Raw genomic sequence first — 15,655 nt, forward strand, 5'->3', positions numbered from 1 at the left:
ATAACAAGTATAAACATCCTCAGGGTGAAACAGTCAACTTTTCTCAAATCTTGGCAGAGGGGTCGACAAAGGTCTCCTGGAACAAGGCCACCGAAGCGTCTAAAGTGCAAGACTTAAGCCTCTCCGAAGTGAGGAGGTAAGACTTGGGGAACCATGAAGGCACATCCTCACCCAAGGCCATTCTAGCCACAGCTTGGCCAGTCAGCCAACACTTATCCATACCGTGGCCGTTGAACCCAGCTGCTATCCACTCCTTGGAGGCCTGCCCCATACCAGCTTGCCCAAGATTCCCAACCATGGGTAACCAGTCCGTTGTGAAGCCCATGATTCCAGACCAGACCATCTTCGCGCGAGCGCCATCAGCGCCTGAATAGATCTTCGGGATGATAGATGAGATGTTATCCTTGGCAGATGTCGCAACCGTAGAGTCATCACTTGTCAACAAGTTCTCGACTTCTTGACTCTCTCCTCCTATGTAGATATCCCCTGTCAAAGCATTTTGCTGAGCATAGTATAGTCCTGTCGTGATGCGCTTTGTCTCAGGATCATAGCGGCTTTCGTGCATCTGTGTCCACGAGTATCGGTCGCCGACTCGAGGGAAAGCAGCCCCAGGATCTTGCACCGACATTGTACCCCTCAATGGGTAAAGCTTGCCAGTCAGGCCTGGTAGCAGATGAGATGCATAGCCATTCGTACAGTGGATAACTGTTTTGGCCTTGATGGGTCCTCGTGTTGTCTGCAGTACGTATCCAGGTTCATCCAGTGACTTGTCTTGATAGGAAACTGAAGTGACGGCCGTATTCGTCTCGAGGGAGAATCTACCACGATGCAAGTCCAGTAGACGCTTCTGAAGGATGGTGATAAGTCGATAAGGCCAGAGGGCGCATGCGCCTTCCTGAGTAAAGCAGGCAATGCCATCACGATACATGTATTCGTTCTGTCAGGTGGGAACACGAGTTAGCTTCTGATTAAACATTTGTCATAAGCCTGCTCTCATCAGGCAGCGTACCTTGATGATGTCTTGATCCTCTGTCATGCCATATTTGAGGATGGTATCGGGTATCGTAGCTTGCAGTAACTCCAAGGAACGTTTGGCCTCCTCCAGGGATTTCTTATCCATCACAACATCCGTGGCATTGACTTCTCGGAGCTGTATAAAGTCACGTTCCTCTTGTTCAAGCTGGCTCACCAATGCCTTGAGCTCCGTGATATTAGCCTCGCTGAAGCGCAAAATCCTTGTAGCTTCCTCGGTACCCAAGCCATTGACGAGATCCTCAAATCGCCCACAGGTATCGGAAACAAGGTGGCCGCCATTGCGGCCCGTAGCGCCGCTGCAGGCATCGCGGGCTTCCAAGATAGTTATGCGTAGCCCGGCAGCAGAGGGGTGGTTCAACATCGTATGGGCGACACTCGTGCCAGTGATACCCGACCCGATGATGGCAACATCAGTGACTGGAGGAAGAGTGGACGATTGAGCTTTTGCAACGTCGGCAGGAGGATATTGCCATGCAGACGAGGTGGAGTTCTCTGAAGGTAGACCAGCAGGAAGGCTGATGCGGTCCCTGACCTGCTGGGCGAAGGCTACGAGAATCTCATTAGAGGCGGCATATAGAATGGTACTCAGAAGCTTACACTGTTGAGCCATTGGCGTCAGTTGTAAGTGTGTATGCGTGTGTAGTTTTGGTGGCAGAAAATGAGTGATTGTGAGTCTACCAATGTATTGCAAGCAATCATCAGGTGCACAAATACTTAAGTATCCATAAATGCAATACCTCAGCAGCCCAGCCGGTCTATTTTGGTTGGCGGGCGATCAACGCCGGCTTCAACGAGCTACTGCAGCAGCTAAGCCCATCCGGGGTGTTAGATTGCACGGAATCACGGGTTGTTATCGTTCCTTGTCATGCGGCGTGACGTCTCGGACCCCGCAGATCCCGCTCCATCTCTTGACCACCCTAAGCTCGCTTGGGTGTTGGCAAACAAGATCCTGTCAGGAGGAGAGTATCGACCAGGAGGTCGGTAGAGGATGTCATGCGGTGTCTGGGTGACCAAGGCAGGCTTGATTGGCGACAAGTTGATAGGTGCTCGACCGGCGGATAAAAATAATGCACCACCGGCGTATTTTCTGGGCTATTATTCACCAACTAATCTTGTGGCTGCCATCTGTCAGGAATGTGACGCGAAACCCGCGAGGCACTTTGTTCGGTGCAGGGGATAGTCTTCGTCCAAGGTTTCAATCTCTAGACGCTAGCATTTCTGGGCTTTCATGTCTTCTAATGAGTTTCATCCTGCGCTCATAACTAAGAGACTAAAGTATAACTAATTCTCGTCGTGGTACATGTTCATGCCAGCCAGGGATGAATTGTAAATGATGAATCTGGGCCAGCCCGAGTCTTTCAAAACTGTCATGTTGCTGGCTCGATCTCCCCAAGACCATGAATCCAAGACTCCCGCTGACAAAAGAGGTCACCAAAAAACACCAAACCGTCCCAGAGACTGGAAGTTGGCGGTGATGCTTATTGGTGTTGGACCTCTGTAGAGTCGTACAAATTTCCCCGTTGCTCATTTGGAAAGATGCCGCTTCTAGAGGCACGTCAGGGAAGAATCTCCGGGTCGCTGAGTCCATTAGTGGTGCTAATAGTGAGAATGGGGCATTCGGTCCCTGGCTGGTCTTTGAAGCGAGACTAGCTTCAAGGGTTGCTTCAAAGCAAAGACTCTCTGCTCTTATGTACCCAGATGGGGCCCTTTCGGGGTCATCGGCGCATGGCCCTTCAAACCGCGCGTCGAGTATCCTAGCGTCGAAACGTAGTGACGGAGCCACTGGCTCGGAAATAATGGACGACGACTCTATCGATGCCCAGGACCATGACGGAGCACGATACCTATCCGGAAGGCAGCCCGGCTCTGGTTGCCTTGCGCTAGGCTTGCACATCCATAGAAGACCACGGTGTAAATCGTGTTTCCATAGTCCAGCAAGATATACATCTCCCGTCCTCAATCTAAGTTCCTCGGCGATGGCTGACAAAGCCGGTAGCTTATCGTCTTGTTTAGTAAGTTTCAATTTCGTGTACGCCGGGACGAGGGACTGATGCCACCAATCGTATATCGCCGATATCTCGTGTTCGTTGTGTGCAGCGGGCTGTGAATTGGAATTGTCGGCAGCTATTCGAAAGAAGTCTCTCCGATAGGTTATCTGTGTGTCTTCCGGAGGCGAATGCCCAGTCTCCGTGAATGTCGACGCGTTGCAGTCCCATCTAAGCTCTGCTGAGCCAAACGACAAAATCCTCGGGGAAAGCAAGCGTTCTTGCAGCACCCAGCCTCGTGTGTATAGTGGCTCGCGAAATTCAGCTCGTCGACCACTACCTGCTTCCTCTGAAACCTCTCGAATCATCAGGCCTGCAGGGAGGCCTGGTATTTGAGGTAAATCCCGAACGCTGGTAGTCTCCTTGGGACCAAGGAAGCCGGACTGATCGTCCACAGCTGAAGCAGCAGCGATAGTGAGAAATGAGTTCTTGTAGTTATCACCCATTTTCGCCAATTCCAGCTCCCAGTCCGACCTGAACATTTGAAGTTAGTCCGAGGATCTAAAGGATGAGTAGATCAATCCTGCAGTACCTTTTGTCCTGTATAATACACAACGAGTCTATCCACAGAAACCTAATCCCTAGGCTTCGGGTGATTGAAATCGCATCCTGGAATGTTTTCGGAAGCGATGTCCAAGGGATTTCAGTTTCCAGATCATTGATGTTCTCAGATGTGGTCACAAAGTGTTGAGATGTTCCCCAGCAGTGGCTGAGCGTTATATAGTGGGCTTTTTCGCCATGAGACTCGTAAAGTCTTGGTGGGTAGCCAACGTCGATGACCCGAGATGGGAGACGAGAGTCTGCCAGTCCTTGATGCGAGCAAGTTGGGTGCTGGTTCTCGCAGCGGGATATCCACTCACGGATTCGCTGAATGCATTCGTCTTGCCTCGTGTCTAGGATTCTAGTGGGTAAGAATGCTAAGGCCCCTGCCCGTTGAGCCTGGTACCCATGGTTTACAGTGGTATCGATTGGGCCCTCCAGCGTCCAAGAATTATCTCCTGCAGTTCGTGTCAGCGTGGCATGATCTGCATCACAACGGCTCCCAATATAACTTCTACCGCGCTGTGACTTCGAGGCCAGACCTCTTCCCCTCCAATGGCCGAACGGGAGTGTGACATGTACCTTGCAAGCAGAATGTGAATCTCTTAGATGATGTTCCAGAATTAGGTGAGTATCGAAATTGGAGGGTAAACTGGCGTTGATCCAGGGTTGGTACTGCAATAGTCATGACGCGACATTTGGCGTCCTCAACGTTGGCTTGAAGAGCCACTAGGCCCTCTCGCAGTAGCCTGCAAATTGTGCAACCTTTTTTGGCTTTCGCATTGATGCTGGCGATTTCCCGAGAGTCCTCAATATAGTCTCTTCGCCAATACTTTGGAATAAGTCGCATCAGGCGATAGTTACACCAGTTACAGATGTTGCTCATTGGATAGGATTGAAGGGATACAGCTTCGTTGGTGGGCCAGGGAGACGTTTGGTAAGAAGAAGTTCTGGAAACCAGAGTTTGTCCGAAAGTCCATATCATTCTCATCCGTATACCATTGATGCCCAAAGGAGCCTAACTCGGGCAAGAAGTTCGTAAGCAACAAACATGGGTTCGACACAGCTTAGATTTAGTTAGACCTTAGTTAGGAAGCGTTTTTACACAATCCTATTCTGGCAGAGAAAAGTTTACCAATGAGCTACCTCTACCCTGGTATATCTAGAAGGGAAGACGGACGCTCCCCATCGAGATGGTGGTGGAGAATACGGACCAACTCATGACCCGAGTCGGGTTAACTCATCCTCCTAGAAGTGAGGAGAAGGTGGAAACCGAAGAGTGCAAATCCATTGATTGGTTTGTCAACATGCAGATATCGGAAATAAATGCCATGATGGTACGACCAGGCAGGCCCGACAAACTATATAATAGAACCTGAGTGTGCCGCGGGGGACATGACATGGTTATGAAACACCTCCGTCACTATCCCTCGCAATGTCGACTATTTTCCTACACAACTTCGCGACATCGCCATTTGGTGAAAAAGCTCGGCTCATCTTAGGGCTAAAATCACTACAATGGAAATCCGTGGATGCCGAACTGGTCATGCCCAAGCCGAACCTCACTGCGCTAACTGGAGGATACCGCAAAACACCGGTTATGCAAATCGGAGCAGATATCTACTGCGATTCCAGATTAATTGCGGATGAACTGGAAGAACGGTACCCTTACCTGACTATATATCCAGGCGGCAGCCGAGGCTTGTGCGTCGCCTTGTCAGAGTGGTCTGACAGGCCTCTGCACATCTCGAGTTCTGGGCTTGCCATCGGAGTCAATAAACGAGACTTTCCTGCGAATCTAATGGCCGATCGAAAAAAGTTCTTTGAAGGACTTATAGATATCGAAAAAATTGAAGCCGAAATACCGCATTTGAAGAGTCAACTACGAGCACACGCCGGATTGATCGAAGAGCAACTCGCGGATGGGCGCCGCTTTTGGCTGGGTGAAGAGCCAAGCCTCACCGACTTCCACGCCTATGTTGAGATTTGGACGGTTCGAGAATTTGTACCATCTGCGACCGAAATATTACGTGGATTCCACAAGATGGAAGAATGGGAGAACAGAGTCAAGCAAATCGGCCATGGCGAAATGAGTATTGCTACAGTGGAGGAAGCCCATGAAGCTGCGCGAGTGAGCACAGGGTTGCCAAGACGCGGAGTCGAGGCTGACAATTTCCTTGGGCTCTCAAAGGGCGACTTGGTGGCTGTGGTCCCCGATGACTATGGTAAAGAGCCTGTGGTTGGACGTCTGGTGACTCTGTCACTTTGTGAGGTTGCGGTGGAGAGGGAGGACAGCCTGGTTGGCAACGTCATTGTTCATTTCCCGAGGATCGGATATCGTATTATCAAACGCTAGATTGAGCAGCTATTGACACCATTACTTGGCTGGATGTTAAAGATCATACTGAACGGCTGGATTCTGCACCGATAATGAGACCACAGGGCACTTTACTATCAAGAAATGGCCTCCCTCCCGGCCGAGCCTTATCGGCCACTGTAGTCGAATAAATAGCCAACACACCACCCCAAACCATAAGAGCATCTGTGTTGGCACCTGTGTACCCCTTAAAATGCCTTGTCAAGCCATGTGGTAGTAAAGCCCTGTTCTTGGCATGGATCACACCGCCATCTAATTTCATGAGCGCTTGCAGAAAGTGCAACTTCCCTGGTCGAATCCAAGGCTGATTTAGGGCTGAGTCGCAGACACCTGACAATTCAACAAAGCAAAACTGTAGCCAGCCCCTGCGATTGATGGGCTTATTTAGTTTGTCCCCCGATCAAAGTAGGGAAGAAAAATTCTTCCTTTTCTCCTATCTCTTGCAACAATGGCCACGGCAGTGAAGGCCCCCACGCACGACCCGTTGCCGAACAATCTCCAACCCTGCGCAGCGACAGCCTCGTTTTTCGCATATGCACAGGGCAACTCGATAATCTGCTGTCGTCGTGACTCTCTTGAGATCCAAAAAAACTCTCCAAGGGCATTCAGCCAATATCTGCCTGCTCGTTGCTGACGCTCATAGCCAGTATTTCCTTGGCGACATTATATTCAGCTACGATGAATCGGAGGTTGGCATATTCTGGGACCTATCTGTTGGCAGCGTATTGTCCCGGCTGGGTTTTAACCAGGGCCTAACGGCGGCAGCATGGGTACATAAGGGGGTATTGGGCTTTGGTAAGATTGCCCTCATCGTCCACTGGTAGACTAGTGGATGACTTACACCGGGGTTATCAAGGGTCTGTCAGGGGCAAGATCACTCTCTTTGAGCTGTCTAGTGCGAGCGTGTCTCGGCCGAGACAATCAGCAGCCCAATTTCATCACTATCCGCCGCATTCAGCCGCGACAAGCTTGCAATTGGGTGAGTTAACGATTAACATGAAGTGCACTATGCTAACCCAGCACACGAAAGCTACCACAATGGAACCATTCTCATCACTCGCCTGGCTCCGCGATTTACTATTCTATATTCACTCTCGATCTCAGGGATTAAGTCCCCAATCGTTCTTCTATCATGGCATCGATCTTTTGCTGTCTTGGCTGCACAGAATGATCGAGGGGACCTCTGTTGCTGTCACACTGAAGAAGTTCCACCCAGGCTCATTCGGAAATACAAAGTGATAGATAGTACTGCCTCTGGACCTGGATGGATGGAATGGTTTAAAAATGGTCATATCGTGCAACTGTTCGATCTTCAGGCTCAGTTAACCCATCGAGGGCCGCGCTCCAACTATAATAAAGAACACATTTTTAACACATCATAGCATCATAATCGTGCAACTGTTCAATGCGTAGGTGAAACAAGACGATCCAATCAATTTATCCCCCCTCGAACGCGAATCTTGGCTAACCTCAGTTGATAGGCAAGCACCACTAGCGGTGCGGGACGTGAGGACAAAACATGTCAGACGTACTGACTTAGCCTTGCCTGATATAGTCAAAGGGCTTGCGATCTACAGCCCAGATGCAATGCTATACGTGTTGGGTGCGGAACACGGCATTTGGCAAGTCAAATTTGAGAACGTCGGGCAAACGCCCACAATCCGGCATTTCCGATCCTGGGTACTGAGAGAAGTTAATCCGGTCCTCGAGACGAGCTCCCATATTTTTACGTATGAACGGGGCTCGAGCACATCCAGTGATGATGAGTCCGAAGCCGTAGGCTCACTATGGTCCAAGAAAGGCTTCTCACGTGGGGCAACAACCGCATCTTCCGTGATCAATGGAGGAGCTGATCGTTCAGACCAAAACGATAAACCCGGCTCCATATCGCTCAAGAGCCACCTTAGCCCATGCACCCACCATGACCTCCAGTAGCCACATGAGTATAGCGTTGAGCCTCACCCGCCTGTCACTGAAGGCATGAGGCCACTCAGCCATCCGGAGCCAGTACCAAAAAGGTTCGGAACGTCTGTTGCTGACTTTTTGACACGAGAGTTCCTCGGTTATCAGAGACTGCTCGAAATTTACCAAGATGCTGCCCACCGTATGGAATGATCCCTGTTTGTTTGGAATCATGTATGTTTGATGACATCGTACATGTTCGACCGGAGGCGCCAAGGGAAGACAACAGAGCTCATGGAAGACCTGGCATTTCACCTCTCTGAGCGAGATCTGCTTAGAATGGCATCAAACATCTTTGACTTCGTCGCTTCCCCTGAAGCACAACCCCGAAAAGCGAATACGACGACAGGCAGCCAGGAGAAGGACATCAGGCTGCTTCTCGACCGTGTCCTAGACGGGTTCAACATCGATGCGGAAGAGACAATCCACCAGGCTACTGTGGAAGCACCATACTCCGATGGGCCAAATAGAGTTACGAGCCATGAGAACTATTGGGCCACGGGGCCACGTATGGAGTCTTTGACCATCAACGAACAACTCGAGTCCCACGAAGACGACCCTAACAAGCCCCTCCACTTGCCGCCAGTAACACCCACAACTCCCGAAGGAGAAGATCTGGATTCAGCCAACGGCTCTAATCCTACCAGCAAATTTGGCCTAGCTAACAACTCCACCGACGAGAAGCGGATGCTCAGGGCGGCAGATAATGCTATCCCCTCGACACAGTTGCCCGAAATCGACAGCAGCTTTGGCCATAAGTTCATTAATTCAGCAAAGATAATTCTATCCAGTACTTCATGGCTAGCCAGAATGACGAGGCCCAGGTTGAAAGAAGGGTATCGCCTTTTGGAGTGGACTTGCGTAAGTATTAATCTATTTACCGCCTTCTCTCTTATTGAACTCGAAATGAACCCGGATGGCGTAAACAAGAACCTGTTGCTCATTTCAAGGACTGCGGTGTTGAGTTGTACGCTGACCTCTGCGTTCGCAATTCACAACAATTCGAGAACCTCGCGCTCCCTGAGGAATCCCATCCAACCGGGCACTGGCTCGGAAGAACCCCATAGCCACGGACCGCAGAGCACCGATGGATCTGAAGAGGGTAAAAAAGCGATAACGACACCTGACGGCCAACATGGCACGCAGGACTCCAGCAATAGCAGTGATGGCGACACAAGTTCCAGCACTCTAGGCAGCCCATCAACTCCAAGCACCCCAACCTCGACTCCAACCACAGATGTAGCTCCGTCGAAGAGCGTTGCCACAAATCAGCCGTCTGAAGGGGCGCAGTCGAAGTTTCTTGCTCTCTGTGTCAACACGGGGGGCATTTACAAGACCCTCGCAGAGGTTGACCTGACTGGAATTAAGTCTGACATGTCTGGGTTTCTTAAGATGAAGGAGGCGTATGTTGGCACTCGTGGCCTGCGCTCTAGATTGAGATTTCTTATTAAGCCAGTGACCTTGGAGTTCGTACAGGTGAGTGTTGTCTGGTAATAGGCACCCTCCATGCATCACGCTAAGATTCTTTTTCCTGTCTAGTTCACGCTCTGGAATCGAAAACACGGTTATGTGTCAATTTGCAACAGGCCCGAGAGCATCCCACCACACACAATGAGGGACTATGAATACGCTCCCAAACCGCTTGAGCCACTTCCTCCCATGCCACCAGAGATCTTCCTACACTACCTGGAGCATGGCGAGGGGGAACTGAACGCGGCACGCCACGATTGGCTTCCCCGCCTCCCGTTACGGCTGGGTAAGAGAGTCATCGATGGTGATGAGGCTTGTTATGGATACGGTGTTCACATTATTGAGGGGCCGAACCGCATGACGATCTTCTGGATGTTCATGACCACCATGGCGGCTAGTATACTGGCATGTGTATTGTGGTCCAGTGTGAAGGATGACATTCAAGGTGGCACTTCTCTGGGGGCCTTGATTGTAGCTCTTCCCGCGGCTGTTCTAGCAGCATTCTTGTTTCGATTTGAAGGTGTCTAGACATCCATTATGGGGCTCTGTTTTTGGCTACTGTTTGTCTTTTGTTCAGTCAGACCAGTTCCCAACATACTTTGGGGCAAAGAGAGTGTGGACTAAATTGTCTCGTGTACTGAAAGAGAAGACCGCAAAATGCAATATCCCAATGCCCAATCCAAGCACTGCAAATTCATGCATCTCCATACTCCTTTCCCGATCAGCAGCTCACAGTGCAGGCTCTCCCCAGGACTTCTGCCATGCCACTTCCCATTCTACCCTGACCTCGTCCAGCCATTCCTGGAAAGAAAGCTCTCTTTCCTGTTCACCCTTGATAACCATCTTGCCGTCCCTCGTTCCACCCCAGTCGTCGCCACGGGCTGATACGTACATGTGCTCGGGTCGACACGCGGGTTGCAGCACGACATCATCTATCTCTTCGCCAGTGGTCTTGCCGGATCTCGAAGGTTCTTTGTTGTCGTAGCAGCTCTTGCAGGCGAATGTGTTGGTACAATAGCAGCACAGATAAACAGCCTCAGCCTCGGCATCCCCGCCGATCTGTTTCTCGCAGTAGCTGCAAGTCACAGGGGACTGAGTTTCTCCCGTAAATAGCTGGTCATCGATGACGTAGAACTGACAGGAGGCCGCAATCTCTGCGTGCTTCTTTAGCCCGGGTACCAAGCACAAGACCTTGGCAAGGACCTGGAAGCTTGGCGCGTCGTTATCCTGGTGCTCGTCCGTCAGTGTTGTGACGCATCCTCTAAAGGTCTGATCGGCGCCCTCGAAGAAGCTCAAAGCTGGACTGAGCTTGCGTCGCATGATAGACAACGGGATGCTGATCTGCGACTGGTAAGGCTCAAAGTCGGCCTGCAACCCCTGCAACTGAGACATCAGGTCCTCCATCTTGTCAAGGGCAGCCTGCTTCTTGGCCAGATTATCCTTCAACTCGACAGGTTCTTGTTTTCCTTTTGCAGAACCCAGGAACTGCTCGAGAAACATGTCTGCCAGCCGCCAGCCAATCCGAATCGTAGTGTCGACACTGCCCGCAACCTTGACTCGGAGGGCTCGACGCAGAATCTCCTCTGCTTCATCTGCCGCGTCCGCTTGGAGCCCTGCCCACACGAAGCGCACAAAATCAGCCCACCAGATCGACAACATCTGGGCCGAAGGATCCTCCCCTTCGATCAGGCGGTTGACGGCCTCAGCGTATGTCTTCTTAACCTTCTCAGCGGCTGGCCTGCCCTGTTTCTTGGCTGCTTTGTGGATTCGCCGGTGCGTTTCTGCCATGAAGCCCTTGACGAGCTGGGCGTGTCCCAGGAGATCCAGGAGTTGAAGAACGTTCTCTGGTCCGTCTGAGCCCTTGCTCAACTCATGAACCAGCTCATCGAAAAAGACCGTCGTGCTCTCTTCTTCGCTCTTTTTAGCAGTTTCCACAGCTCTGCTTACGCTCCCCAGAGCACACTTGTTGTCTCCAAGAAGTGCCTCAACCTTGGCCTTTAACCAATAGGTCCGTATCATGTTCCGGCCCTCCTCTTTTGTCCCAAGTGCCGTGACGAATGCCACGCGAGCCGCCTCGAGATACCCCTTCCTTTCCAGGGCCTTTTCCGGGAGGGAATTAGCACCGGCCTCAACCGCCAGATCGGTCTTGTCTTCTGACATTCCATAGCAGATTCGCCCGATCCTATTGTAAACGTCAAACCGAAGCTTAGCCTCTTTGCTTCCCAGGGAAAAGGAGTTCCCGCTTTCCATGAGTTGCTGCAAACTTGTTTCGTAGTCACCGATACTGGTCTTGGTGGGCGTTGTGTCTGATTCTTCGTCTCGCGCTTTCATGGCCCCGTCGTAGGCATTTTTGAACGCATTGAAGACTGCCCTGCCATGCTCACCCTGTCCCTCAATGATCTTTGCCGCGTTGAGAGCCTCTGCCAACGCTGGCTCATAGAGCCCGTCATACCGCAGTGCCATCGCGATGGCAACACTGGCTGTGGCAGCCTTCAGCCTCTCACTCTCATCGTCCCGCCCTTTCAGCCTTGCTCTCAATCCTTCTCCCACTTTAAGGATTGCTTCTGCGCGTGCTTCAGGCTCGGAGCTCTGGGGGTAGGGTCTCTGCCCTTGTGACATGTAGGTATCTCGATCGCGCAACACTTGGTGGGCGAATCGGAATGAGTTGTATGCGCTGCTTGGGAACTGTGCTGCCCCCCAATTGTCGCTATGGCGCGCCGCCAACTGTTCGAGGATGCTGCAGTGAGGCTCTGGGTCATCCCTCTCTGGTTCTATCGCGTTGAGCCAGTCTCGAGGTCTTTCAGACAGGCCGGGCCAGTGATTCCTGTCTACTAAACGCAGCCAGTACGAGAGTATCCTCAACGTTGCACGGATCTCATCGAAGTTTGTTCCTAGCAGAGACTGGCATTTCCCCCAATCTACTTCGGGTACATTGACCTCCAGAAGCTTCAATGCATCATTCTCGTTGCTGAAGACGTAAGCTATTCCTCGTACCACGGTCTTTGCGACAACAGCAGCCGGTCGACTCTTCTCGTTGATTGGAACCTCGGGTCTTGGGAACGTTACGAGTTGCGGTCCCGATGCCTCGTACGGTGGATCTGGTGCGCGTTGTGACCTTCTTACTGGGCCTTTCCGGGGGGGACTGATGTGGTCGGCAACACTGGTTCGAGTCATAGTCTTCTGATTGCGGGAGATTGGCGCGATTGCTCGACGGCTCGTCGCGAGGTCCGCCATGATGCTGCGCGGCGGTGTCATCGCCATGATGCTTCGTGGTGGTGCCGCTTCTGGCCTCATTTGGTGGGAATCCATTGTAGAATCAACATGCAAGTATTGCGATGAAGCCGCCCGTAGGAACTTGAACCAAAGTGTGGCAGCTTGATACAGAAGTTGCTCATAGTTCTTGTCCTTCTGTTCCCCGACATCGGTCTTTTCAGTCAGAACATGAGAGAGCATCTTGAACATGAGGACATTAGCCGGAAGACTAGCCCATGTTGTTGTTGGCCAGTAGGCCTGAAGCGCAGGATGTCGGAACTGAATCAGGTCATCGTCACCCGCTTGGCCACCGTTTTGACCGTGTTTGGACATGGGGGCTGCCCGAGAAAGAAGACTGGTCGTTTAATTAGCATAAGCAATTCCACACGAGCCGCGAGGTGATCTTGCTTGACTCACAGGGATAGGTTGCCGGCGAGTTCTACTTGAAGCCTATTCCCAGCTGCAAGGCCGACTCCGTCACGGGACTTGGCTTCCCCCTTTCCTTCGCTGCCCTCCTCCGCGGATGTGGTGATGTTCCATTGGGAAACCAATTTTAGTAATACTTTTGCTGTGCCAAGACACAGCGGTTGGTTATTGCAAAGAGCCAGCCAGGTGAAGAGACAATGAAGCTGAGTCTGTTCTTGCTCGTTTCGATGATCGATGCATTCGTGGAAGAGGTCCCCGTATATCTCCACATGATTCGTTTTGAGCGTGTTTAATGGAGACAAGTCACTGCCGCCAAGGACGTTGAATCGTCGAAGAGCATAATCCACATACAAGTAGGCTGTGCAGGTGATGGTAAGCACCGGCATAATGAGTTGGGGCATCGGCTTTTTACTTACTGGTCGCTTTCTCACACACACCATTGACGAGGCTTTCTCGTGTTTCGGGTGCGAGGTCGTTCAATGGGGACAGGTTCATGGTGAGATGTTTGGTAAAGGTGCGCAGGTCGTGGTTTTCAGCATTTGTGTTACCGGCCCCCAGAATAATCTTCGACTCTTCCGGAATGTCGATCTTCATATTCGAGCTCGTGGTAAGGACGAGACTGATTCTCAAATTTCTCTTTTCGATGCTTGTCTGGAACTCGAGCAGATCGTTCTTTGACTCGGCAATGTCGACATCGTCAAGAACTAGGAACAACCAGGGTTGATGTGAGTTGCCCTCCGATGGTTTGAATCTGGCCACAAAGTGATCGTCCCATGTTGGGTTGGTACTCTCTCCTCGAGACTTCTGCCCGAGACAGTGATCCATGGCCCACTTGCGATACGCGGCGTCTTGTTCGACGATCTGGATGACGCAGCAACGAATCATGTCGTCAATGGAATTTCTGCCTCTAAACTCTTGGCCGAAACAAAAGTAGGCAACCGATATGCCTGCGGCTTCAGTTTGTGTACCGCTCTTGTTGATGGGGAGTTGTTGCTTGGAGGTCTTGAGGTGCTCAAAGATAAAGGAAGACAGCATGCTTCTCCCGGTGTGACGGCCACCTTGCAGCAGGAGAAACTGAGAGGTTCCATCAAGGAGGGTGTGATAAGCCTGTTGGTGATGAATCCACTCGCAGGTGCCGGGGAGCCGTGAAGACAACATCCTGGTCAGCCGTCTGTGGTGGATGCTCTCCGTATCTCCAATGTTGAATGATGCCCTGAGGGTTCTCAGAACGTTGGATTGATAGCTAGCGTGGTCCACCGTTACGGTATCCGCAGTTTGTTTGCTAGCATCGTCCGTCTTGGGTTTGTGACGTATCTCGTGAGAAAAAGTGCTAAAGTCTCGCCTGAAACTCCCGATTTGCAGTTGCAGGTCGACGATATTGGTGCCGAGTCCATCGATCTGGCCGACGATGTGATGGGTATCGTCGATGACCAAGTCCACCGAGGCGCGGAGATCGGCGACGTTCTTATTGATGTCAACCGAGATGCCCAAAGTGCAATATAATGCCGCCTGGTCCAGTCGAGTGAGCTGCTCTTGAAACAAGGCATGCGCGTCGGATAAGGGCGTGGATGGCTTGGCGAGCTCCTTGAAGAAGTTGATGAACTTTCCGCGGCCGACAAAGATCTGAGCATCAACGATGAAACCGAGAAGCCGGTCAAACACGTCGACAAGCTGCTGGCCAAACTGGGGTCCATCGGGCAACCTTCCCTCAAGCACCGACAGACGCCTGAAGAAGTTTGCTGTGACTTCAAAGAATTTTTTGATCTCGTCGAGCTGGCCCGACACTTTCTGCGTGGCACTCAAAACAAAGACCAAAGCTTCCGCAATGATCGGCGCCGGCGCAAACACGCTCCCTGCGATGGCGCCGATGGTGCTCGCGGTCCGAAGAATGACCTCGGCCGCCCCCTTTGCAACCTTGAGCGTGACTTGAAGCGGGCCCTTGATGCGGTCCGAGAAGTGTCCAAGCGAGTCGCGCTCCTTTTCAAACTCGGCAGTCAGCCGGTTCAAGGTGGCCTGCATGGTGGTACTGTTCCATGGCGTGTTCATGGCCTTGGATTGATCGAGTTTGAACTTGATGCCGACTTTTTGGTTGTGTTTGGCCACGGCTGCAGTCCAAAGCGTGCCTATGTCGGTTCGCCATGCCGAATCCATGGCCGGATCGATCACTGGGGAGCTGGACATGTTGAAGCACACGAGAGTACGCAAGTCTTGTTTGGTGAAGGTGGTAGGGGTGAGCCACTGGCCCTACACGTCCCGGCACGCTGAGACATATTTAAAGGGAGAACTCCGTCACATGCTGATCTTCACCTATCTTCAATACGAATGGCATTGCGTAGGGAGATCTTCGCGCCGGAATGCGGCGGCTCGAGCCGAACCAAATGGGCGGCGCTTGCTGCGGGCGCATCGATCCGATCGGCCATCAGAGTCCAAGACAACTAGATGTCCACTCAGTATCGCCCCTCAAAGAACTTTCCGACAGATATAAAGTTCTACTGGTCATCGCCATGTCTTTATTCCACCCACTGTGCTCGTCAAAGCTACTCCGCTA

General features: G+C 51.7%; 3 protein-coding genes across 3 annotated transcripts; 1 reads left to right on the forward strand and 2 right to left on the reverse strand.

Moving 5' to 3' along the window:
* Positions 1-43: 43 nt before the first annotated feature.
* NCS57_01416500 (DAO domain-containing protein) lies at positions 44-1,645 on the reverse strand (the record flags this gene model as incomplete). Its single annotated transcript, XM_053063777.1, has 2 exons — positions 44-937; positions 1,010-1,645. The coding sequence occupies 2 exons, from the start codon at positions 1,643-1,645 to the stop codon at positions 44-46; spliced, it is 1,530 nt and encodes a 509-aa protein (XP_052907110.1).
* Positions 1,646-5,055: 3,410 nt separating this feature from the next.
* Positions 5,056-5,976, forward strand: NCS57_01416600 (GST N-terminal domain-containing protein; the record flags this gene model as incomplete). Its single annotated transcript, XM_053063778.1, has 1 exon — positions 5,056-5,976. The coding sequence occupies one exon, from the start codon at positions 5,056-5,058 to the stop codon at positions 5,974-5,976; it is 921 nt and encodes a 306-aa protein (XP_052907111.1).
* A 4,182-nt stretch (positions 5,977-10,158) lies between these two features.
* Positions 10,159-15,288, reverse strand: NCS57_01416700 (Goodbye domain-containing protein; the record flags this gene model as incomplete). Its single annotated transcript, XM_053063779.1, has 3 exons — positions 10,159-13,036; positions 13,099-13,465; positions 13,524-15,288. The coding sequence occupies 3 exons, from the start codon at positions 15,286-15,288 to the stop codon at positions 10,159-10,161; spliced, it is 5,010 nt and encodes a 1,669-aa protein (XP_052907112.1).
* Positions 15,289-15,655: the final 367 nt, after the last annotated feature.

This window comes from Fusarium keratoplasticum, chromosome 12, assembly GCF_025433545.1.
Source record: "Fusarium keratoplasticum isolate Fu6.1 chromosome 12, whole genome shotgun sequence".
NCBI lineage: Eukaryota > Fungi > Ascomycota > Sordariomycetes > Hypocreales > Nectriaceae > Fusarium > Fusarium keratoplasticum.